The 22,724-nt window shown below is 53.7% G+C and overlaps 11 protein-coding genes across 11 annotated transcripts; 4 read left to right on the forward strand and 7 right to left on the reverse strand.

The window, feature by feature from the left end:
• Nucleotides 1-759: 759 nt before the first annotated feature.
• Nucleotides 760-1,164, forward strand: CLAFUR5_05913 (putative prolyl 4-hydroxylase 4; the record flags this gene model as incomplete). The annotated part of the gene is made up of 1 exon (XM_047905061.1): nt 760-1,164. The coding sequence occupies one exon, from the start codon at nt 760-762 to the stop codon at nt 1,162-1,164; it is 405 nt and encodes a 134-aa protein (XP_047762446.1).
• Nucleotides 1,165-1,321: 157 nt separating this feature from the next.
• On the reverse strand, nt 1,322-3,468 carry CLAFUR5_05914 (uncharacterized protein; the record flags this gene model as incomplete). Its single annotated transcript, XM_047905062.1, has 3 exons — nt 1,322-1,669; nt 1,742-3,107; nt 3,167-3,468. 3 exons carry the CDS (start codon nt 3,466-3,468, stop codon nt 1,322-1,324), a joined length of 2,016 nt encoding a protein of 671 aa, XP_047761628.1.
• A 2,367-nt stretch (nt 3,469-5,835) lies between these two features.
• CLAFUR5_05915 (uncharacterized protein) lies at nt 5,836-7,774 on the reverse strand (the record flags this gene model as incomplete). The annotated part of the gene is made up of 2 exons (XM_047905063.1): nt 5,836-7,611; nt 7,676-7,774. 2 exons carry the CDS (start codon nt 7,772-7,774, stop codon nt 5,836-5,838), a joined length of 1,875 nt encoding a protein of 624 aa, XP_047761543.1.
• A 793-nt stretch (nt 7,775-8,567) lies between these two features.
• On the forward strand, nt 8,568-9,505 carry CLAFUR5_05916 (Dol-P-Man:Man(5)GlcNAc(2)-PP-Dol alpha-1,3-mannosyltransferase; the record flags this gene model as incomplete). The annotated part of the gene is made up of 2 exons (XM_047905064.1): nt 8,568-8,726; nt 8,780-9,505. The coding sequence occupies 2 exons, from the start codon at nt 8,568-8,570 to the stop codon at nt 9,503-9,505; spliced, it is 885 nt and encodes a 294-aa protein (XP_047761542.1).
• Nucleotides 9,506-9,585: 80 nt separating this feature from the next.
• On the reverse strand, nt 9,586-11,220 carry CLAFUR5_05917 (Succinyl-CoA:3-ketoacid coenzyme A transferase 1, mitochondrial; the record flags this gene model as incomplete). Its single annotated transcript, XM_047905065.1, has 1 exon — nt 9,586-11,220. The coding sequence occupies one exon, from the start codon at nt 11,218-11,220 to the stop codon at nt 9,586-9,588; it is 1,635 nt and encodes a 544-aa protein (XP_047761541.1).
• Nucleotides 11,221-11,551: 331 nt separating this feature from the next.
• CLAFUR5_05918 (Efflux pump vrtL) lies at nt 11,552-12,758 on the reverse strand (the record flags this gene model as incomplete). The annotated part of the gene is made up of 3 exons (XM_047905066.1): nt 11,552-11,878; nt 11,953-12,225; nt 12,354-12,758. The coding sequence occupies 3 exons, from the start codon at nt 12,756-12,758 to the stop codon at nt 11,552-11,554; spliced, it is 1,005 nt and encodes a 334-aa protein (XP_047762477.1).
• A 1,266-nt stretch (nt 12,759-14,024) lies between these two features.
• Nucleotides 14,025-14,549, reverse strand: CLAFUR5_05919 (Nonribosomal peptide synthetase anaPS; the record flags this gene model as incomplete). The annotated part of the gene is made up of 2 exons (XM_047905067.1): nt 14,025-14,388; nt 14,416-14,549. The coding sequence occupies 2 exons, from the start codon at nt 14,547-14,549 to the stop codon at nt 14,025-14,027; spliced, it is 498 nt and encodes a 165-aa protein (XP_047762185.1).
• A 1,128-nt stretch (nt 14,550-15,677) lies between these two features.
• On the reverse strand, nt 15,678-15,977 carry CLAFUR5_05920 (uncharacterized protein; the record flags this gene model as incomplete). The annotated part of the gene is made up of 1 exon (XM_047905068.1): nt 15,678-15,977. The coding sequence occupies one exon, from the start codon at nt 15,975-15,977 to the stop codon at nt 15,678-15,680; it is 300 nt and encodes a 99-aa protein (XP_047761901.1).
• Nucleotides 15,978-17,009: 1,032 nt separating this feature from the next.
• CLAFUR5_05921 (Polyol transporter 5) lies at nt 17,010-19,476 on the forward strand (the record flags this gene model as incomplete). Its single annotated transcript, XM_047905069.1, has 5 exons — nt 17,010-17,348; nt 17,412-17,705; nt 17,860-18,199; nt 18,257-18,623; nt 18,750-19,476. 5 exons carry the CDS (start codon nt 17,010-17,012, stop codon nt 19,474-19,476), a joined length of 2,067 nt encoding a protein of 688 aa, XP_047762549.1.
• Nucleotides 19,477-20,116: 640 nt separating this feature from the next.
• Nucleotides 20,117-21,356, reverse strand: CLAFUR5_05922 (Phosphatase 1 regulatory subunit SDS22; the record flags this gene model as incomplete). The annotated part of the gene is made up of 3 exons (XM_047905070.1): nt 20,117-20,136; nt 20,189-21,035; nt 21,093-21,356. 3 exons carry the CDS (start codon nt 21,354-21,356, stop codon nt 20,117-20,119), a joined length of 1,131 nt encoding a protein of 376 aa, XP_047762721.1.
• Nucleotides 21,357-21,897: 541 nt separating this feature from the next.
• CLAFUR5_05923 (MFS-type efflux pump MFS2) lies at nt 21,898-22,371 on the forward strand (the record flags this gene model as incomplete). Its single annotated transcript, XM_047905071.1, has 1 exon — nt 21,898-22,371. One exon carries the CDS (start codon nt 21,898-21,900, stop codon nt 22,369-22,371), a length of 474 nt encoding a protein of 157 aa, XP_047762722.1.
• Nucleotides 22,372-22,724: the final 353 nt, after the last annotated feature.

The raw sequence follows: 22,724 nt of genomic DNA on the forward strand, positions 1-22,724 counted from the left end.
GAGCGCTAATCGGGCTCATAACTATCACGTTAGAAGTGTGGGAAGTTATTGTACGGGCTCATATAGGGTGTTTCAAAAGCAGGTTGTGTATTGCATGTGTCTATCTAGAATGGACAAGTGTTGCTCTTGAAGAGGCTGCAGGTGACTAATCAGTCACCTGATTCTTAGCGTACGTGGCCTCAAGTTTTGATGATGGGATGTTGCCCATGTGCACGCTCGGATCGCGACAGGGGGTCCAAGGGGTCTCCCCCGGAAACAAAGAGGCGGATCTGTACTATACTAGATTAAGAAACAGATTGCGCCCGCGCAGTCGATACGGTAGTAGATAGATCAAATAAAGAGCCTTCGTCGGACTCTACGAGGCTTGGCTCTGCCGCCTCGCAGCACATTTTTAGCCGATGATCGACTTGAGCGATATTTGTAGCACTCAAGGTCTTTCCACCTCTGCTGCTGCATCTCATCATGGCCATCGTAACCCAGATTTCACGAGCGGCGCCATCTCTCTCAGACTTGTGCGCATTGCTTGTTGTCGGTCTGATTGCTGTGTGGACATCATTGTATACCTATCTGGTGCAAGAAGGCGCATCCATCACCCCTAGCAGTGTCTGTGAAGAGCCTCGCTATACCGTGCGAACACTATCTTTTGACCCTTTGATCCAACACATCGAAAACTTCATCACCCCTACAGAGATCCAACACCTCTTGTCCCTTGCGTAAGTCGCATATACGGCTGAATACCAAGGGTACGCCAATGTCGACATGATCGAGCATCTCCAAGTAACCCGCTACCTCCGCTCTCAACACTTCGGACCACACTACGACTGGCTCCAAGACGATGTCGATCGAGGCAACCGAGAGACGACCTTCTTCGCTACATTGGAGGCTAACTGTACGTCGTGCGGGACGTACTTCCCCAATCTCATATACCACTGGGACTACGAAGACTCACGCTGGTGTAGGATCGTGGATTGTAGTGAGAAGGACGGGTTAACGGTGAATCCTATCGCTGGTAGTGCGTTGTTTTGGGTCAATTTGCATGCGGATGGCATGGGAGATGAGAGGATGCTGCATGCCGGGCTGCCTGTACCGGATGGGTCTAAGACGGGCCTGAATATCTGGACCACAAGGGAGCTCGTCGGCGGGACTGAGGGGAGTGTTGCATAGCGCTGACGAGGTTGATGTGTCAGTACTGGTCAACAACATGATCCATATCAACGCCACCGTTATGACTACCAAGATACATTACACTCATTACTTTTGTTCCTCACATACAGGACACCACACTCAACCGTCGCCTCAACCCCATCGTTTTGTTTCTCAGTCACTCAATGTTCGCATTTTCATGCTTGTGCGACGACGACGAGAACCCATTCCTCGACGAACTGGAAACCATCCTCGACGTAGTAGATCGCGACCCGCCGCCAGATTGACTGTGGGAATGTCCATGGGAGTGAAGGTAGCTTGACTTGCTCTCCTCCCAACGCTCCAGCTCTCTGCACTTCTCTTCATACTTGGTCATGAACTCATCTCGCTCACGATCGGCAGTGGAGCGTGCGGATATGGCTCTCTCCTTCTGCTCGCGCGCCTCACGTAGCAAAGCACGCAGACTTTCGATCTCGAATTCGAGCTCGCCTACGCCGACGTCCTTGTTCTCGATCGTCTCGGTGACCTGTCGGACTGTCAGCAGTGCTCGGGTATGGCATGAAGATGTGTCAGTAGACTGGTGATGGGCAGGACTTACTTCCTCATAGCGAAGGGCATATTCTTCGGTCTCTTTCCGAGCACGATCCCGCGCGTCGATTAGCTGACGGTTCTCGCCTTGCAGGATCGAGATCTTCTCTTTGAGTTGGGTGAACTCAATTTGTAGGTGGTCGTGCTTGTGGCGGTGATCATCACGCTCGCTCTCGATGGTTCGAATCTTCTCGATGTAGCTGGCAACTTCGGAGCGCACCTCGGACAGGGTATGCCCAGTGTGGGTCAGAGTCTCTTGGATGGTGTGGTGCTTGCGGTGGCTCTCGGTGACCTTGTGGCGCTCACTGTCGAGGTCATCCTTGAGTGCGTCCCTCTCGATGATGATGGTGCGGTTTTCCTCGCGACTGTGGTCGAGGTGGCGGCGAACCTCTTCAATCTCGGATTGCAGATCTCTGAGTCTGTCCTCTTTGCCAGTCAACTCCCGCTTGGACTGCTCGTGCTTCAACACAATATCAGCCAAGCGGCTTTCAACATCCTCGATGTTGGTGGTCTTGGTCCTGACTTCGATTCTGAGGCGGTCGATGGTGGAGACGTGGTCATCACGCTCGGATTCGATGAAGTGGATGGACTCTTTGACCTGCTTGAGCTCACGCTGGAGTCTCTCGTAACGGTCAGTGACATCTGTCAACTCGCGGTGTGTCTCATCATGGCGAGTCGTGATCTTCCTCAGCTCCTCTTGCAGACGATCCTTCTCGACGAGGTAAGTGTCACGCTCCCTTTCGTATCCCTTGATGCGGTCGATGAGTGTAGTCACTTCCTTGCGAGAAGACTCGAATCGAGTGTTGAGATCAGTGTGCCTAGACTTAAACTCTGTATGCTCACGAGTCAAGTTGCGTAGCTCATTACGGTACTTCTCGGCATCCTCCTTAGCGTGGTCGCGCTCGCTCTCAAAGTTCCTCAGACGCGTCAGAGCTCCTTCCAAGTCAGACTTGATCTTATCATGATCGATCTGAAGGCGAGAGCTGGAGATGTGGACTTCAGACAACTCCTTGCGGCTGCGCTCCAGGTCGTGATCGCGGTCATGGACCTTCTTCTTCTGCTCGTTGATGCCGTTCAGGGCTGCAGAGAGTTCGATAAGAAGCTTCTCGACTTCCTTTCTGCGTTCACCAAGCTCGCGGCCGTGGTTATGCTGCTGGCTCTCCCTCTCCTCCAGAGTCTCAGAGATCTCTTCGATGCGCGTGATCAACTCTTCACGCTCACGGTCGAAAGACTCGCGGTCTGACATCAGCCGGGACCAATACTCCTTCAAAGAAGACGCCTCGCGAGAGGCACTGGTCATGAGCTCAATCAAGCTGAAGAACTTGCTTTCAGCTTGAGTCGTCAGCTCTGCCGACATCTTGTTCTTGTGAGCGTGCCTGAACAAAATTATCAGCCTCACAACCTCCATACCCTGATTGGCAAGACATTTACTTACATGAAGGAGCTTGTGCGTCTGGCAGAGCTCGTGACCTGTCGGCTTGAACGAGCAAGTGAGCTCCGTCCCTCAGCCCTGGCTGTGCTGTGGCTCCCGCGGAAGCCTACTGACTTGCCAGCTCCACTATGGCCTGGGTCAGAGAAGACATCGTCGCAGTCCAGGAGGCTTGAGTTGAAGCGCATCATGGCGAGCTTCTCTGGGGTAAACTCCGTGGATGCGAAATCCGATTGAATGTGAGAGTGAACGTTTCCGGGGTCCATGTTGCCAGAAGTACTATTGTTGATGACAGTCGCTTCAGACATGTGATGTGATTCTCTGCTGGAAGGTCAGGTCGTATGTGTAGAAACGATTTGCTCAAGCAGCTCACAGCAGTTTTATAGCTCTGTCTACCTCAGCTCAATGCGAGCTCGGCACACTTACATCTGTCAACCCACCTGTGAAAGTGGATGATGGCACGCCACTTGCATGTCAAGAGGTCGGTCCCTGCGTTGGTCAATTCGAAACAGCTCAAGCCTGCCAGCCATTTCGAGGTGCTACTGGCCGCTCCGAGGGGAAATGGGTACGAAGATTATCATCAATGTCTGGCTTGATCACTCTGGAGACAGTGCGAAGCATGCACAACTACTTTGCTCTAGCAGCAGCTGCATCCTGGCAGCTGTCGATGTCACCACTAGCTTCAGAGTAGCCCCGACAGTCTTGCACCAGAGAGATTGCAGTTCGCATGGTGTCCACTCGCTACCACTAGACGCCATATGAGAGACGCTAATGGCGCGGCATGATCGGCATGGCTTGCTCATACTCCACTATCTGCATGGCTGTACGATCCCGGAGCTGCCGTACCACTTGTGGTGTAAGACATGGGTAGTCCATCCACGGGAAGACCATCCGTTTGGCATCGTTGTCCCCCCTGGTCGACGACAGAGCTGCCATCCATAGGTACGAATAGCAACCAGTTCTGAGATAGTGCTCGCAGCAGCAGCCGGCCTTGCCGACTTGTTGGTACCTTCTGTAGATCAGCTAGGAGGGATGTTAAAGCTTAAGTGGTATACACGACGCTCTGCAGTAATCTTTCCCAAACAGGGAATCAGCATAGCTTCAGCGCAGAGCGAGGAGCCTTTTGGAATAGCCACTGCACCTCAGGAAGCGATGCTCGTCGCAGTCTCGCACTCAAGAAGGGCGGATAGGCTTGCAATGAGGTATATTCGGCATGCTCAGCACGATGTACATCTCATCACCAAGATGGCCACGTCATGCAGACAGAGATCCAATGCAGGCTCCGCTACGCAAACCTTTCCTGTATAGCAACACTGTTGCTACATGTAGCTTGATGGATTATGCATGGGACAAAGCTACCATCGATATACGAAGTCTGTGAGCATAGCTTCGCAAATGTATGGAGTGATGCATGCCTTGGTGGCTGCATGCCCCTCGCTGACTTGAGCTGTGCAGTCCTAATGAAGACAAAGCAGCGTGGAGCACGAGGGACTAACACCGCAAGCATGGCTTCGGCAGACGGGCCGCCCGACCTTATTGGCAAGCCGATCATTGTGGATCGCTGAAGACCTGGGGTTCCGTCAACTTGTTGGAAGGCTGTGCAGATTGAGATGTCTTTGCACGCTTTGTTGGTCGCACAACAGATGTCGCCGCTCGTGCATAGGTCTGACAGCTGCAGCACTGCTTCATGGCGGCCATTACAGCAGCGAGGGTGGCTTGGCGCTACAATTCAGCTCGATCCGGAGAATTTTCAGCGTCCAATGAATGTACCTCTTGTGGGTCCTTGCATGACGACCTGGAGCATTGACGGTATCAGATGTCCAGCCACGAAAGCAATTTCCGTGCAAGGGCTGGTGACATGGTGTGTTGCCGCGCTGGGTGTTGATTCTTCCCTTCTAGGAATCTGCCAGACAGACGCACGTCCGTGAACTAAACGCATAGCGACGCGCCGTACCCTCCACTATTAAGCCACACGCCAGCGTGTTGAAGCCAAGGATTATGCTTCAGTAAAGAGTCGAAACGCTCGGCGGCTGTCGACTTTGTCACCCGGCCCTGGTGCTCACTTTCTTCTGCATACAGCGTCTGAGAAGGCGCTGACAGCATCTGTTGCTCTGCAGCCACAGATGGGCGACATCTGTGTAAACGTTCCTTTCGCCATCACTTCATCGACATGATACTCGTCTGGACATCTTGAGGCTCATCATTCGTCGCACTCGAATCGATCCAGCTATTCTTATCCCACTCAACAGTATCGAGCCATTGGAGGAACCCTGCGTCATTACCAATCGGGAAATACAGCGGGGAGTCGTCGAAGACCGGTGGTTCGCCAGATGCTGACACTGCAGGAGGCGGATTCGGCGAAAGAATCTGGTCGAGCACTTTCTTCAACGCACGGCGCCCTTGGTCACAGATTGAGAAATTTCCTTCTCCAGGACCGACGGCTGCGAGGGCAGAGATAAAGACGCTGAGATCTTGAACGGTCTCTGACCTGTTGAGGATATCCGGCGTGTATTGTTTTGTTTGCTCTTGCTTGAGCATCTCAACAGCCAGAACACCTGCAGCTGGCAAACCGTGAAGTGCGAGCAAGTAGATCAGGTCACCCTGGAAGTCCCGGAAGTAGTCGCGTTTCGACTGTGCTAGTAGCACGAGCTTTAGCATTCGTACTGAAACGGGTATCATTGTTTTGTGTCTGCTCGGAGTCGGCATATGAGCGCCCTCTGCAGCAAGAACTCCGTGTGCACCATTCCCGTATGAATACATAGCATGAAAACTGCATTGACCTGACGCATCGTTTTGTCGGCCTTTGCGTACGGGTTCAGCTGCTGGTTGAACGTCTCGGAGCCTTTCAACATCTCCTCGGGCGGGATTCGCATGAAGTCAGGCATAGACGCGTTCATGCGATCCATCTTTCTTCGCACTTGGTCGGCCTGTAGCGCCAGTCCCTCCTCATTGGATCCAAGAGCGATTTCTAAGATGTCCTCGCGGAGTTGACAGTGCCAGAACCAGACTCTCAGCCACGTTGCACGGTTGAGGTTACCGCTTGTATTCCAACCACCCTCGTCAAGGGCCGACAAAACTGCATCAAGTTCATCGCCTTGTAAGAACAGCTCGTCGTCAGACAGATCCAAGGGGTACTCCATATGACAGTACCGTTGTGAAAGTCTCGGTGGACGTCCTAGAAAGGTTGCAACAACCTTGTCGTGGCCGTATGCTGATATGAACAGCTTTTTACGTAGCTCAGCCAAGAAGAACGGCGTCTCTGCGTCCACGCGGTTGCCTTGATGTAACCCCAGAGCCACAATTGCGTCGCAGACTTCTCCGGTCCTTTGCCAAGCAGCGTAATGTGCATCGCCTTTCAAGCATTCGACCAGGATCAGATCCTCAAACATGAAGCACACATAGATATCGTTGAGAACTTCACTCTCGTAGCAGAAGCACAAGCAGAATTCCGATGCCCGGCGCATGCGTTCTGCAAAGGTAGCTCGATCGACGAAACGTTCCCGGATAGAGTCGAAGATTGTATCCCAGTTGCTGAGATTGATCGCTGTGAGCCCGACCAACGACAAAATCACACCAACGACCTCCCATTTGAGGTTTCGTCCAGATGCGGCCTTTGCCCATTCTCGCGCGGTCATCTTCCCGTGAACCTTAAGAGGCCTTCGCGTGTTATGCCACACCAACTCTGATAAATTTCGGAGTTGCGTGGGGTCGCTTTCTTCGAGGACATGACCAAACTCATTCCACACTTCATCGATCCAGATCTGAAATATAGGTTGAATCACACAGATGCCATCAGAAAGGTCAAAGAAGCGCTGGGTAAACCTTCTGTACACTGGGATGTCTCTGAGCGTCGAGAGAACTTCCGCGCCTTGTTGAATCTTGTCGGAGGGAATTGCTCGAAAGTCGTCCGGAGCGTCCTCAATGCCCGGTGTCTCGAGTATAGTTGGATTCTCCGTGTACACCGCAGAATAGCTTGTTGGGCCGAGGAAGCCTGTCCTCCTGTCTCGATACGACATGGCTGTCTCCGGACTTGCGTATCCACCACAGGCCGTTCTTCGCCTGTCATCGTTGCTGGAAGAGCATGTTGGTACACGGCTCAGTGGCGATCCTGCTGCGATTGGGTTTGAAAGTGGTGATTGCGCTACGGAGTGTCGTTTCAGCGACGAGCTATCCGCTACGCGTGAAGTGTGGTGGTCCAACGCAGGGGTACTGCTGCTCGATGGCGGACTTACAATCCCGTTAAGCGGCCTGTCAATTACGGTGGGATATGGGCTCAGATGAGGTTGCCGAAACGAATCAGACGATGATGTGCGTTGCGGTCCGACAGCTGGGTTAGGTCGAGGTTTTGTCAATGGTGCAGGGTGGTAGATGCAATCAGCAGCCTTGTTCCTTCGAGCACAACGACCGCAGACAGGAGAAGCATGATCGCAGCGCAGCTTACCGCGCCGACACTAGATAAGGACGTCAGTATGGTTTTCTGCTGCATATACATTAGTCAGCCCCATGATTGCGTACTGGCTCACAGCTGAACAGTTTCCCGTTGCGTCTGTATGATGGGGTGACTGATAGTGCCGATGACGCATCAGCAGCTGGTGGAGCTGGAGGCGCCGCCATGTTGGTCTGGATGATTGTTGGCAGACGCCTCAGAGATTGATGTGCTCCGGAAGGAAGACCTGGTCAGATCGCAACCAAAACCACCAGGCCAGGCTGAAGGGCATCTACAATGCAGTGAATACCGCCGTCATAAGCTGACAACCCAGGGGTGACGAGGCTGTGTCGTGGTCAAGGATGCAGTGCTGGTGCTGCTCGTAGTAGTGTAGTCGCTTGATATTGGAATGAGCAGGCAGAAACAAAGCCGCGGGCGAGTGCTGGCTCGCGGTGCGGTACACGGTAGAACTACACCGTGACTCCCGAACCTCGGAGTCAAATGTTCGGCGTTGGTGAGCGCCTTAGCTCGGCTCCTTCCTCCTGGGCATCAGACGCGTCCTTGTTTTATTCTAGCATCGATGCGCCTTGTGGCTGCAGTGACCGCTAACGATCTTTTTCATCCATCACGCGCGTTGATGTAGATCGAGGGAGCTAGAACTATTGCACAACCCAATGTACGACGCTGGGCACCAGGACTGAACGATAGGAAGCGACGATTATGCACACCCATGCTCTCTAGATCAACAATGAATGCCTTGCCATCGGATAAGCGGGTGCTGCGGACATAAATATCATTATTATCGTAGGAGCACTATCGTTTGGCCAGAACGACGAGCCGACACCGAGCCGACATGTACTCCGCCCGAGACGAGACGCGGGCTCCATCTGACGTTGGCATCACTTCCATCGCGAAGCATTCAATGTTGGCTTCATGAACCATTCACCTGCTCGACCTTAGTGCGATTGGCCTTCCATCACCATGTCGAAGCTATCAGAACCACTGAAGCAATTCATCAACGCCGCCCACGCCCGCCCTAACACCGTCCCAGCACCCAAGAACGTCGCCTCAATCTACGAGCGGATCGCCTTTGATGCCGCGTCCAAGAAGGTCGGATTGCCAGTATGGCTTTCTGCTTCGGTATGTTCATGTTCATACAACACAGAAAAACAAAACACTGACATTCCTCTCAGACCGCAGCAACAATGACCATGAACTCCCCAGAATCAATGCTAGCCCTCTACAACCTCGCCACATCCCCCACCCACACCTCCTCCAAATACCCCAACCAACCCCTCTACGCCGCCGAACTGATGCGCGAAATCGGCCTGAAATGCATCGGTTTCAACGGTGTGCCCCGTACCATCAACGTCCTCGGTGCATTCTACTCCAGTCTTCCTGCAGAAATCCAGTCCCAACTAGCCCAACGAAAACCGCGCCGACACCTCTCCAAATCCAACATCGAGGACGTCCTAGCCCGGGGCGATGGGTTGTGGGACAGTATTTACCACCCTTTCTCACATAAATTGAGTAAGAAACTAGCGCAATCGCATCCTGACTTACCGGTGCACATTATCGAGTCAGAATACGGATGTCTCTTCTCAGATCCGCCGGGTGCTGCGGGTGAGGGGATTCCGAATGTGGGGAGGGTGCTCACGTCTGTGATTGCGGTGGCGTGCTTGAGGGCGCAGAGTGGGGTGGGGCCGCAGGTTGTTAGTCATGTGTTTGGGCTCAGAAAGGCGTTTGAGGATGGGAGTGCGGAAGGGGAGGAGGAGGTGCCCGGGGGAAGGTGGGTGGCGGGGAATGAGGGGAGTTTGTGGTTGTTGGAGCAGGTGGATAGGATTGTGTATGGGCTTGGGGAGGGGAGGGGGACGACGTATGCGCCGGGTTTCGAGAGTGCGCCGAAGGCGAAGCTTTGAAGAAGAGGTATAGATGGTGTCGGTTTTTGTACATGTGGAGGATATAGAAGAGATCATGAGACAGGTCTGACTATCCCAATCTATTCCATTACACCTAAAGGCTCCTTCACCTCGAACTTCGCACCAGTCTTCTGCTTGATCTCATCCACACCAATACCCGGTGCCGTCTCGACCAAAGTCAGCCCTCCCTTCTTACGATCCACATCAAAGACAGCCAGATCCGTAATAATCGTACTAACACACCTCGCTCCAGTCAGAGGCAGAGTACAATGCTGCACAATCTTCGGCGCACCATACTTGTCCACATGGTCCGTCAAGACCACAATCTTCGTCTGATCCGGGTTCGACACAAGATCCATAGCACCTCCCATCCCCTTGAAAACCTTGCCGGGGATCATGTAGTTGGCCAGATCGCCGTTTGCGCCAACTTGCAGAGCACCAAGCATACTGACGTCGACGTGTCCACCACGGATCATGCCAAACGATTCGCTGCTGTCAAAGACGCTGGCGCCCTTGACGAGCGTGACGGTCTCCTTGCCGGCGTTGATGATGTCGGCATCAAGCTCGCCTTCAGTCGGGTAGGGACCCATACCCAGAATCCCGTTCTCAGATTGGATCCAGACGTTGGAATTTGGTGGTAGGAATGAAGGTGCCAATGTAGGCATCCCGACCCCGAGGTTGACGTAGAAGCCGGGCTTGAGTTCCTTTGCGGCTCGCTTGGCGATCAGGTTCCGTCGTCGTAGAGCGTCTGATTTCTGCCCTTCGGCTTCGATGTCGGTGTCTTGGCGGAGGGTTTTGACTTCGATGATTTTCTCCTCGGTGGCTTGCACGATGCGGTCGATGAAGATGCCGGGGAGGTCGATCTGATCTGGTGAGAGCTCGCCGACTTCTACAATGTGTTCGGCTTCTACAATGGAGACTGCTGCGGCCTTGGCCATGAGGGGTCCGAATGATTTGGTCGTGTACCGGAACTGGACGTTGCCGGCCTTGTCGACTTTGTGCGCTCGAAGGATAGCCACGTCGCCCTTGATGGCCGTCTCCATGTTGTAGACACGGCCGTCGAAGATGCGAGTTTCGCGGGCTTTGCCATCTTCAATCGTTTCGCCGCCCTTCAGCCTCGCAGGGATCTGCCCAGTCTGGATGAAAGTGTTGACACCAGTTGGTGTGAAGAAGGCAGGAATACCCGCTCCTCCACATCGCAGCTTCTCGGCGATGGTTCCTTGTGGAGTGAGCTCGATTGCGACTTCACCGTTAAGGTACTTCTTCTCCAGCTTCTTGTTGTTACCCAGAAAACTGCAGATAGCACGAGTGATCTGGCCGGATTCAATCAATGGCGAAAGACCACCACCAATCGCGGTCCCGGCATTGTTGGATACCGCAGTCAATGAATGCAGGCTGTCTGGCCCTCGTCGCACAAGAGCTGCGATGATGGTCTCTGCTGTGCCACACAGACCGAAGCCCGCTGAAAGAAGTGTCGATCCAGACTTGATATCCGCGACCGCCTCATCGGCCGAAGCGTAGACCTTCGACTTTCCGCGCACTTTAGCTGGAGGACGTCCAGATGCCTCGCGCCATGAGACTGCGCTGGTCCTGAACGATCTCCTCTGGCCAGCGAGTTTCTGTGCTCGTAACGCGGTTCGTGGAGTTTGAACCAGACGGATCTGCATCCGCGTGGCGCTCGCGAGCTGGGACGTGAAGGGGCGTACGAAGTCCATGGCGACCAATTGCAAGCGAATGCCTCAGTCAGCTTTCTCGATTTTGCGTGTTGTGGATTGAAACAATGCTCAGTATCATTGGCACGAATCCCAAACAATGCAGAGCAGCAACGATATCGGCAGTGAGCTGACTATAAACAGTCTCTCCTCTCCACGTCGGCAATTCGTTGCGGACATGGCGGCAACGTGCACGGATGCAAGTGTCGGATGAAGTCTTCTCCTGGAGTCCTGGAGCGTGGCGGTCCGAACACCGTGCACAGCTTCTCTTCCTTCCATCGACATTCACTTCACGGTCGCTGCTATTGCATCGATGATGCGTGTCTACGACATGTCAGAGTGAGGGGACATCACCTTCAATCTCCCCTTTCCTCGCCGCAGACGGACTGCGAGCTCTCAGCTTCTCTCCAAAAAACCACAGCACGGATGCACCATACGCCTGGATCCCAGTATACAGCACCGAGACCCCAAAGGAGAACAGGAAGCCTCCTATGTCTGGCACGATCCAATGTGGCGTGGCCTGCACAGACCACCCGTACATGAATATGCCACCGGACGCCAGCACAATCGAGGGAAACACCAGCGCAATGCGATGTTCTGGCTTTCCGGGGGCTTTCTCGGAGAAGCGCTTGTAGGTGAGATCGAGAATATACCCGCCCGGCTGAGTTCCAGAGATTTGACCGAGCATCAGAGCATGTAGTTCAGACCTGCAATGCCAAGGGATTGGCCATAAACTTCTGTGAAGACGCGGAAGAAGGTCGAGAGGACCAGGAAGAAGATGCCGTAAAGCAGAGCTAGGTATAGCGCCAGGAACTGGACGATCGGCTGCGTAGAAAGAAGTATGAAAGGTCTGACGAAGGCTTGCTTCAAGACTTTGACAGTGGTATGATCTTCGAGTTCCCACTCTGTTCTGAGGCGACTGTTTCCCGTCTCACGGCGTAGTTTGGAGACCCTCCAGTAGAGGATCCGAGGTCCGAAGGTTTCCGGGAGGTTAAAGTAGATGAGGATCTGAACGAATGTGCCGAAGATCGTTATGGAGTAGAAGTTCCAGCGTCAAGTGGATTTCTCGGCGACCCAGCTATGGAAGAGAAATCAGCCCTTGTGAAGAAAGGAAGAGGAAGAAATTAGACTCACGCTCCCAACACCGGCCCCAATGACGGACCAACAATGAAACCTGAAGTGTACAAAGCGACCGCCATACCCCGTTCCTCTTTGCGAAAGAGATCCCCCAACACCCCTCCACCAATCGACGCCGGCGCACAAGCTCCCAATCCACACAGCAATCGAAAAGCCAGCATTTCGCCCCTTGTATGCGCGAAATCACAGGCCAGGTTGAAGACCAAGAAGAAGATGTTCGCCAATTGCAACACAATCATCCTTCCGTAGATCTCACTGAGGGGCGCCAGGAAGAGCGGACCAACGATGTAGCCGATGAAGAAGATTGAGAAGACGAGTTGGAGGTCGAAGGAGGAGGTGAGATGAGGGTCTCGTGAAAGCTCGGTTGCTGCTGGGGCGATCATGGTTGATGAGATGGGGGTCATGAATGTTATGAGGGAGACGAGAGCTGTGACGATCCATTTGCGTTTGAATGGCCAGTTTTGGGGGTTTGCCGGGTCATTGGGCCCAGGCCATGTTATCTGTATGTCGAAGGTGAGCTTCGGGGTGGTGGTGGCTTGTGGATTTGAAGACTTACAAGATTTGTTTCATGGTCAGAAGCAGGTGCATCGGATGCTTCTGCCTTCTCAAAATCTGACATTCTAAGCTGATATCAATCCGGGACAGTTCGTCAAGGTGAATTATTAGATCCACGGAAGTCCTAGGCGCTCTGGCTAACAGGCAAAAGGGATTTCATCTTGAAATCAACGTGGCTGCGACTGTCGCAAGGACTTATTAACATGGTCGAAAGATGAGAACGGCTCTCTGCTCGGGAGCCAAACGGTTGATCAGAGAATGAACACCAGTCACCAGACAGAGGATGATCGTCACGTTAAGCTTCCACGGGAGATCTAATCGATGAGTTGGCGCAAGATCCTCATCGACATCGGCACACTAGTGAACATGAGTTTTGCTGTACAGCACAGTAACTCAACACGGCTTTTTCACAGGATTTCCCGATTAGGCTGTGCCTCAAGCCGATCAAATCTCTCAGTTTCACCTGCATTCCACTACATGTACTGATCACAGGGCATGGCTTTAAAACTCCGTGACCATTCCCACGTTTTTGGATCATATTGGACGAGATGGGATCTGATGGGACAGTACGATGTGACATGCGATGAGGCAAAGTCGGTCTCACACAGATACAGGACGTATACCATCGCCCTTTTACCTCGACATATTTGTACGAAGGAAAGGCCTCGATATCCTCATTCACCAAATTGTACGGCCTGGCCCTGGGAAGCATGAGGAAGTCTGTGCGCAGCTGATTCGCAGCTTCAACGATACCTTGGGAAGACTGCGGTGTGCACAGGCAGGCGCCTATCACAATTGAGCAGAGCAATTTCGGCATCACACGCGCGAAGTACAATGGTCCATCGCCGAGCACTCGCGAATGATCAGACATCCCCAGTGCCCTTGCCTGGTGTAGTGCTCCTGCTGCGAGCGCTTGCTGCGAGGTGAGCACCGTTTTGGCCTTGTCGGTGCTACCAGATGTGAAGAGCACGTAGGCCAGGTCTTCGGCACGCGCTTCTTGATGTTCATGTTTTGAGGAAGATGCGGGACTTTCCAACATCAATGACTGCACCGAGAGAGCATGCGGAGAGCGTATGGTAATTCGAGGAATCGCACAGCACGAGCCGTCTCTTGACTTATTCCATGCGATCTTCCACCCGTGCAGCCGTTGTGTGCGGCTCCACGAAGCCGAACGCCGCCGCGACTTTGAACACAGCAAGTACGCAGATGGGAGCCCAGCTCGACCACTTCAATGCCAGAAGCACGTTATCTCCGGGAACTACACCCAGACTCCGCAGTGCAGTCGCTACAGCTGTCGAGGCAGCATCGAGCTCAGAGTAGGTGAATTCCTTGTCCCACGACTCAATAGCGCTGTCCTTGCTGTGAATTTGGACTGTGCTCCGAAACAATGCAAGGTACGTATCGAACTCTGGCCGCGGCAAGGGTACGGACGACAGTCGGTGGGACGTTGTGTCGTCTCGCAGATTCACGAGCTCGATGCTGGACATGGGAGCCCGTGTATCTTACGTGACAAGCTGTTGATAGATGTGCTGCAGTACCGCATTCTTCGTCTGAGGATCTTGAGTATCTGGGCTGGAGAACTGCACCGCTTGGTCGAATTCCGTAACCGAGGCGACGTATGAGGTCTGCGAGACTGGCATGCCTGCTGACATACAAATGCACAGTGTGGCATGAGGTAGATGAGATTCTGGCACCGCGGTCCGGTGAGTTTCCCCTAGGAGTGCGCTGCATTTTGTCAAGTTGTCCTCGATGGTACTGTCTCTGTCAACGCCAAATTGGATCTGCTGCCTGTGCTTCTGCGATGCATTGGCGACCTCGACCTCGACTTTGACGAAGCCCCCTCCCCGACGATTCGAGAGGAATACAAGAAAGGCGAGTAAGACGCATGGGCAGCGATGGAGCCCCGGTATCGCTGAGCTTGTCGACATGGTTTTAGCTGCCCAAACTTGGGAGAAGAGAGCGCAGGCTTCTGCAATATGCATCGCAATGCGGGCGCAACGACGTCAAGTCTAAGCAATGCTAAGCACGATCACGATCACGATGCGATCCTATCGACAAACTATTGGAGTGACGAGGTAGCGATCGACCATGTGGGCTAGTTCTAGCGCTACGCTAATCTTGCCGCATTGAGTCGTTGCAAGACTCCCGTGTGTGGACTAAGTCATAGTTCTTAGGTTGCCATGAGTTCATCGATCGGTACATGGCGGCATGTCTCGCGTGGGTATCGACTTTTCTTCTACAATGCAGCCTAAGTTACGTCTGGCCGTCGATCAACTATATAGCGACACGCTGTAACCTCGACTTCATCAATAGGACAAAGCTACTTCGCTACACGCCAGCGTGTTGAACCAAAGTCAACGAGTCGAAGCGCTCGGCGGCGATCGACTTTGTCGCGAGCCCTCGGTGACTCTTCCTTGATCTTTCTACCTTTGCAGACTCAGCCAGCACGACCTGTCCACGACAATGTCGAACCAACAAGCTCCGTTATCAGAAGACTTCGGCCCACCAATATCTGGTCCCATCGAGCCCTTGCGATGTCTGTTCGCCAGGTCCGTGGCCAACTACCGCGACAACGTTGCACTAGCTGCTCTACACCAACCATCCCATGTGTACTCGGCTCCTTCGGTATCATCGAAATACCTGAGATGGACATACGGTACTCTGGCCGAACAAGCTGGGCTGTTTGCATCGGGACTTGCACATCGTGGTCTTGCTTGTGGCGAGACGATCGTTTCCCTGGTGAACAACTGTGCCGAATGGGCCGTTTCCTACCTTGCAAGCAAATCCGTGAGGAAGTCGGCTCCTATCTGTATAAGCTGGAACTCATTGTCGAAGACATGACCGCTCTGCAGACCTTTGTGGCGCAGATTGGTCAGTATAATCGCGATATGTTGACTGAGATTACCATCAAGGGCTGGGGCACTGGCAGAGGCGTGCACAAGGTATGTCCGATCCTCATCGCCTCGAAAGATTCTTGTGGCTTCGTACTGACTCTGTGCGTTGCTTTGACGTCCACCCCTTGCCGACTTTTCCACCGTCAATGTGGTCTCCACCTTGAAGAAAGCCATGTGTGAGGGAACATCTGTCGGCGTTGGCTCGTGACATGTTGAACAAGACCATGTGTAAGGTGAGCTCCGTCGGCGTTGCGTGTCACGATGCAACGGTGTGTTGAAGCAGAAGTCCGGTATTCAATTAGCATCACTCCTTGCTCATCATCATACCCACCACCAACCTTCGTAAACCTTCGTTCCCTCCACTTGCTTCACTACATCGGTCCCGAGGTTTCGAGAATATCCACGCCAAACCTATAGCCACATGGCTTCATTTCCAAGGCGTGAAGACCACATGGCACTAGTGACATTCTCTCACCTCAGCAGTGGGGCCTTCTGCTACGCGGCTCATGTGGCAGTCCGTTCAACGTCGACAGGAGCGGCCATACTCCGCGGATCACACTGATGAAAGACAAGGCGTGCAAGGGACATAGACGAGCTTGGCCAGTCGCTTCGGTACCGCGCCGAACTCTTTCTGTATGCATTTGCACACCATCAGCGAGCAATCTGCACCGGCGGCATTTGTTGTTGGTCTCGCACCCTGTGGCCGTTCACGTCGAGCAACCCTTTCGATGTGGAGCTGTGCCATGGGGCAAGAATTGACAGTCTGGAGCCGACGTTCAGGCGGTCACCACCGTAGGCGAAGCTCAAACAAGGCTCATTCTGGCCTCGGCGTCGCTTGAACATGGATTGCAACAGTCGATGGGCTCTGTTGGATATGTTATTCAACCTCACGACCCTCGACCTGCTGGACGATGGGCTCGCAAGCAAGCAAGGTCGGTAAAGAAGTTTCAGCTGTGCGACGATCACGGATCTTGATTCTTCCTGCACATGGTGTGCCACGGGGAATGCCTGCGGGCCATGCTGGGCCACGCAGGGCCTCGAGGCAAAAACCAAGCCCAGTAACCCGATCGAGGCCGACCTAGCCCCCTTGCGGCACGCTAAAGAGATATGAGTGGAGCTTAACGCGACCCGATTGCCTGCGAAGCGCCTTCAGCCGCCGATGTAACCAATGCGACGTTCAGCTGCGAGGTCGAGGCAACACGAAGCATGGTGTATGACCCATCTCCGCATCTGAGGACAGGGCAACGTGCGGCACGAGAAGGTCCGACTTGGGCTTGGCCGGGAGAAGATATAAGCTCCAGTGCCACCTCGAAAGAACGTCTTCGCTTCCCCTCTCTTGAAGCTTGTCGCGTCTTGCAACACCTTGGCTCCACCGTTGGACCTCCACCCACCAACACCGCCACCATGGCTGAGAAGATTGGAAAGAGCGAGGACTACACCTCCCACCATGAGAAGAATGCGAGTCCACCGGAATACAATGACTTGTCGGAACAAGCTGGTCGCCGCGGATCAGTCGCACTCAATATAGTCGAGAACCCTCTCAAGGTGAGCTCCAAGACATGAGAAGAAGACGCCGAGGGTTGGCAGCCAGTGCTTACCCACGTATAGCGCGTGTCAGCGGAGAAAGCCGCCGACGATGCTCGTGTATTCGCCGAATCGCACGGTATGCCAGAACATGCCCAACTCTTCGCCAAGGCAGCGCTGGTTGCACGCCACCCAGACGGCTTCGATGGAATGGCGGCGCTCGACGGGGGAGAGAAGTCGGCGTTGGCATATGAGCGTGATCACAAGTGGCATGGACCTACTATGCTGTGGTATTCCATCTCGCTCTGTGCCATTGGAGCTGCTACACAAGGATGGGATCAGACTGGTTCGAATGGAGCCAATCTTTCGTTTCCAACTGTAAGCAAATTCATGAGTGGTGAGGTTGTGAAGCGTGGGATGTGGGTTACATGCTGGAGCGAGATCCTCCTGGCATCAACGCATTTCCAACTTGCCCCTCAACACATCAATTCGTGGTCATGCGAGGAAGAAACGTCTGCTAACGCGATCCCAGGAATTCGGCATCGACGGCACAGGTCGCGATGAGTGGATTGTCGGCTTAATCAACGCCATCATCTTCCTCACAGCAGGTCTGATCGGTGCCTTCATCGTCGACCCCCTCAACCACTACCTCGGACGTCGCGGTGAGATCTTCGTCACCGCACTCTGCTTGACAGCAACCCCCATCGGTTCCGGCTTCGCAAAGTCATGGCAAGGACTCTTTGCTGCTCGATTCATCATGGGCATTGGCATTGGCGCAAAGAACGCCACAGTACCTATCTACTCTGCAGAAATGGCACCGGCCCGGATTCGTGGTGCGCTGGTTATGTTCTGGCAGTTATGGGTCGTTATAGGTAAGTCATATACCCCAAAACGCTCGACGAATCCGCACTGACGGTGACATTTCCCAGGCATCTTCCTCGGCTTCTGCGCCAACGTCATCGTCAAAGACACCGGCGACATCGCCTGGCGACTCCAACTCGGCTCCGCATTCATCCCCTCCTTCATCCTCGGCGTCGGCATCTTCTTCTGCCCCGAATCACCACGTTGGCTCATGAAGAAGGGCCGCCACCCACAAGCCTTCCGATCCATGAACAAGCTCCGCGCCCACCCCATCATCGCCGCCCGCGATTACTACTACTCCTGGATCATCTACGAAGAAGAGCTAAAAGTCGCAAGCGGATCTGGATACTTCCAGCGTCTATGGGATTGCTTCTCCGTCCCACGCATCAGGCGTGCAAACTACGGAGCTTCAACGGTCATGATCGCGCAGCAAATGTGAGTAAATTCGAAGGGCAGAAGGCATCATCTGCCTGGAACATGCGCGCGGCATCCCCAGCTCAGTCGCGGCTGCTGAGAGATTGGCACGTCGTGTTCGAGTATGGCTAACACTCTTCTGTTTAGGTGCGGCATCAACATCATCTCCTTCTACTCCTCCACCATCTTCGAAGAAGCCGGCTACACCGCTACCCAAGCCCTCTACGCCTCGCTAGGCTACGGCGCTGTCCAGGTCGTCTTCACGATCCCCACCCTCTTCCTCATCGACACCAAGGGCCGCCGCACCTTGACCCTCGCGACTTTCCCCGGCATGTGCATCTTCCTCCTCGCCGCAGGTCTCTCCCTCCTGATCCCTGATACCGCCAGCCGTGGCGCGCAGATCGGCCCCGTAGTGCTGTTCATCTACCTCTTCACCATCTGCTACTCGCTCGGCGAAGGACCTGTGGCGTTCCAGTACTCGGCTGAAGTATTCCCGACCATCCAGCGTGAGCAGGGAATGGCGTGGGCTGTGTGTATCAACAACACTTTCGCCGGAATTTTGTCCTTGACGTTCCCGCGTATGAGGACTGTCATGACTCCTACTGGTGCCTTCGGCTTTTACGCTGCACTCAACTTGATTGCCTGGTTTATGATCTTCTGCTTTTTGAGAGAGACGAAGCAGTTGACACTGGAGGAAATCGACCAAGTCTTCAGCGTGCCGACGAAGAAGTTTATTGGGTATGAGTTGAACGTCTGGCTGCCTTACTTCATTAAGCGACACCTGTTGTTTAACAAGAATGTGGTGGAGCCGCCGCCGATTATTCAGTCGCAGAAGGAGGCGGAGAGGTCGGGTTCGATTGCGGTGGTGAGTTAGGTTGGTAACGAATTGAAAAGAGATGGATTGAAAGCGCTATAGTGGTAGCTGCAGATGGTCGTTATACATGCCCGAACACACACTTCTGGTTTCCTTTCCACCCTACTTGACACGGCATGTGGTGTGACCAATACCTTTGCTTGCCACATGTGTCTGAGTACCGCACCGCGTTTACAACCATGGCTTCGTTCATGATGAATCTTGCTTCAGTGACTGCCATCTGGATCTTGCTGCACCACGCTTCCATGACATGCTAGTCTCTCATAGTTCCTCACGAGCCTTGAAATCGATCTCCCACCTTTCAGCCCCAGCCGAGGGGTTCGATATAAGCCATTTGCCGTTGCATCACCACCCGCAGTCGCTTGGACCCGTCCATAGCTGAGCCAACAGCGTGCGTACAGACATTCACGTCGTACGCAAGGCGGACAAGCTATCGTCATGTCATGCCGCGCAAGTCGCGGGTAGGTGTTACACGTATGTATAGTCAATCCCATGGTAATTGGACTTCAGGCACAGTAGGTCTCGACAGGAGTGGCCTTCAGGCTAGACGGATCGCCTATGATTATGCACCTGGGCCCGGCTCATTGTGAAGTCAGCATGTCGCAGGGAAACTGGGGTCTAGCCTCGAAGTAGCCCCTCGCTATGTCTGTTTCACATACGCTGCACATCATTAGCACATATCTCCCCAGAGTGCTTCGAACCTGCCACTCACCTGCATCAATCTTCGTAACCTGCGGCAAAGCCAGCCGGACCTTGTTCCTATACAGCACGGGATTCTGCCTCTGCACCGGATTACCCTCGAAGTAAACCTCGTCCAACTTCTCCTTGTCCTTCAGTGCTCTTTCTATCTCCTGGAAGCTGTCAACCTGGCAATTCGATGCCCACACGTTCTCAAGCTCCTTCAAGTCCTCCAAACCGGCGAGGGATGAGATGGGATTTGATTGGAAGTCGAGCATTTCCAGCTTCGTGTTATGTCGTAAGGGCTCCAGGGATGTGATCTTGTTGTCGCTGACGTAGAGTTCGGTGATTTGCGGTATCGATTCGATGCCGTTCAGTGATGTGAGGCGGTTGGCTTGTATGCTGAGACTGCGAAGGTTGCTCAATGTGCTGAGGCCCTTGAGCTCAGTGATTTTGTTTTGTCCTAGCCATAATGACTCCAGCTTCGTCAATGTCTCGATCCCGTCAATTTCTTTGATGCGGTTCGCGCCAAGCTCCAGATATGTCAGCTGCGTCAACTCTTCGAGGCCTTCGATTTTGGATATGCGATTCTGTACGAAGTAGAGGTGGTCGAGTTTTGTGAGCTTGGCGAGGTGCTTGATGTGCTTGATCTTGTTGTAGCTCAGGTCGAGTTGTGTGAGTGCCGTGCAGTCTTCCACGCCGTCGATGTGCTTGATGAGGTTGTCATACAGTTCCAGCTCTTCGAGTTGTGGCCGACTCGATTCGGGTAGTTCGATGCGCTGGATTTGGTTCTGGCGAAGACATAGTCGCTTGATGTTCTTGTAGCGTTCGAGGCGGAGGGCGGGTATCGATGTGATTTTGGAGTGTAGAAGTTCGATGTCCTGGGGTGAGTCTGTCAGCGTGTGTAATAGCGACACGTTTGGTATGGTAAGAGCCACCTCCTCTTCCGGGTCTACGCCCTCCAGCAGATCTTCGTCGGCGGCGATCTGATCGGGTGGGGGAGCATCTTCATCTGAATAGTCGGAGTCTTCGAGAGCTTCAGGATTGGCCAGAGTTGCTTGCTTGTCTTGCTTGTTCACCCGCAGCTTGCCATCCCGCCCTGACGCTGATCTCGCCGTGGCGTGCGTGCCGTTCGTACTGGCGTTGGTGCCATTCTGGAGAGGTGGTGGGTGCCCCGAAGTTCCGTTTTGTTGATCAGCCATCGTCTCTGCGTCCTTGAGGAATGTTGTATGGAGTTTGCAGCATCAAGACGTCGTTTCTTTGACATGCATGTGCTCGCGTGGCTGACGTCGCGAGGAAGTGGGGCACATGGTCGCGTGGGGGACTCCATGCGAAACAATGAATATCAACTTCACTTTTCACATATACACGCCAAGATATCAACATCATCGTGCTCCGCTCACACCAGCTACATGTCGATAGTCGCCGACATTGCTTCAATTCCATCAGATTGCCTACAGAGGTCCACATGGGCCGCCGCATTGCCCTCCGCACTGCCAGATCGCCGGAACCTTTCGCAGAGCCACCATCGTCTTCGGTGACATTTACGGGTTTGGCGTCTTCCAAGTAGCGCTCGTCCAGCTTGCCATCAGCGTCGGAGCCATCATCGCAACGTGCTTCAATCCAATCCAAGACTCCCTTTACTTCAAATCCGCCAAACGGAACCAGGAACGTCCCGGTAAACCGGTCCCGGAAGCTCGACTATACTTTGCAGTCCCTGGATCGCTCCTCTTCTCCGTCGCCATGATCTGGTTCGGCTGGACGAGTTTTGAGGATGTCCACTGGATTGCAGGCACCATTGCGCTCGGCGCTTTCGGCGTGGGAGTCTACTACATCTACCTCTCCGCCACGAACTACCTAGCAGACGCGTACGAAAAATACGCCGCCTCAGCCCTCTCAGCTGTGGGTTTTGGGCGGAATGCGTTTGGCGCATTTCTGCCATTGGCGACCCCGGCGCTGTATAAGAATGTGGGCTTTCAGTGGGCTTCTACTATGCTGGGTATCATTGGACTGGTACTCAGCTTGGTACCGTTTGTGCTGTTGATCAAGGGTCCGTATTTGAGATCGAGGAGTCCCTTTATGTTGGATGCTTGTTTGGATGACGACGAGGCTACGGGGAGGAGGGATAGTATTGCGGAAATGCAGCAGGGGAGGCAGGAGAGGAAGGGGAGTGCTATCTTGCCTTGGAGTCAGGTTAGGTCGGCTTCGGTGGCATGAAGCTTTGGTGAGTGGATGTGGTAGAAGGTGCTGGCGATGACATGGCGCCGAGCCGAAACGGTGTTGCCACGCAGAGCAACTTCATGAGGCTCGTGCAGTTTGAGGCACTGCTGTCTACAGGACAAAAACTTGAACACCAAGTTAAATATTGGCATGAACTACTGGTTGGCCACCTACGTAGTATTCACATCTTTCGTGAAGCCCGGCTGCCTCCTGCAGACGTCACTCCATGTCGACATGCAGATAGCAGTGCACATAGCAGCGCCGCACGAGTTTTGGTGAACATCGCGCTGTGCAGCATCGAGACACCCATCTTCGACGCCGTGATGGGTTCCACAAACGAAAGTCTTCTT

Source organism: Fulvia fulva, chromosome 5 (assembly GCF_020509005.1).
Source record: "Fulvia fulva chromosome 5, complete sequence".
NCBI classification, from domain to species: domain Eukaryota; kingdom Fungi; phylum Ascomycota; class Dothideomycetes; order Mycosphaerellales; family Mycosphaerellaceae; genus Fulvia; species Fulvia fulva.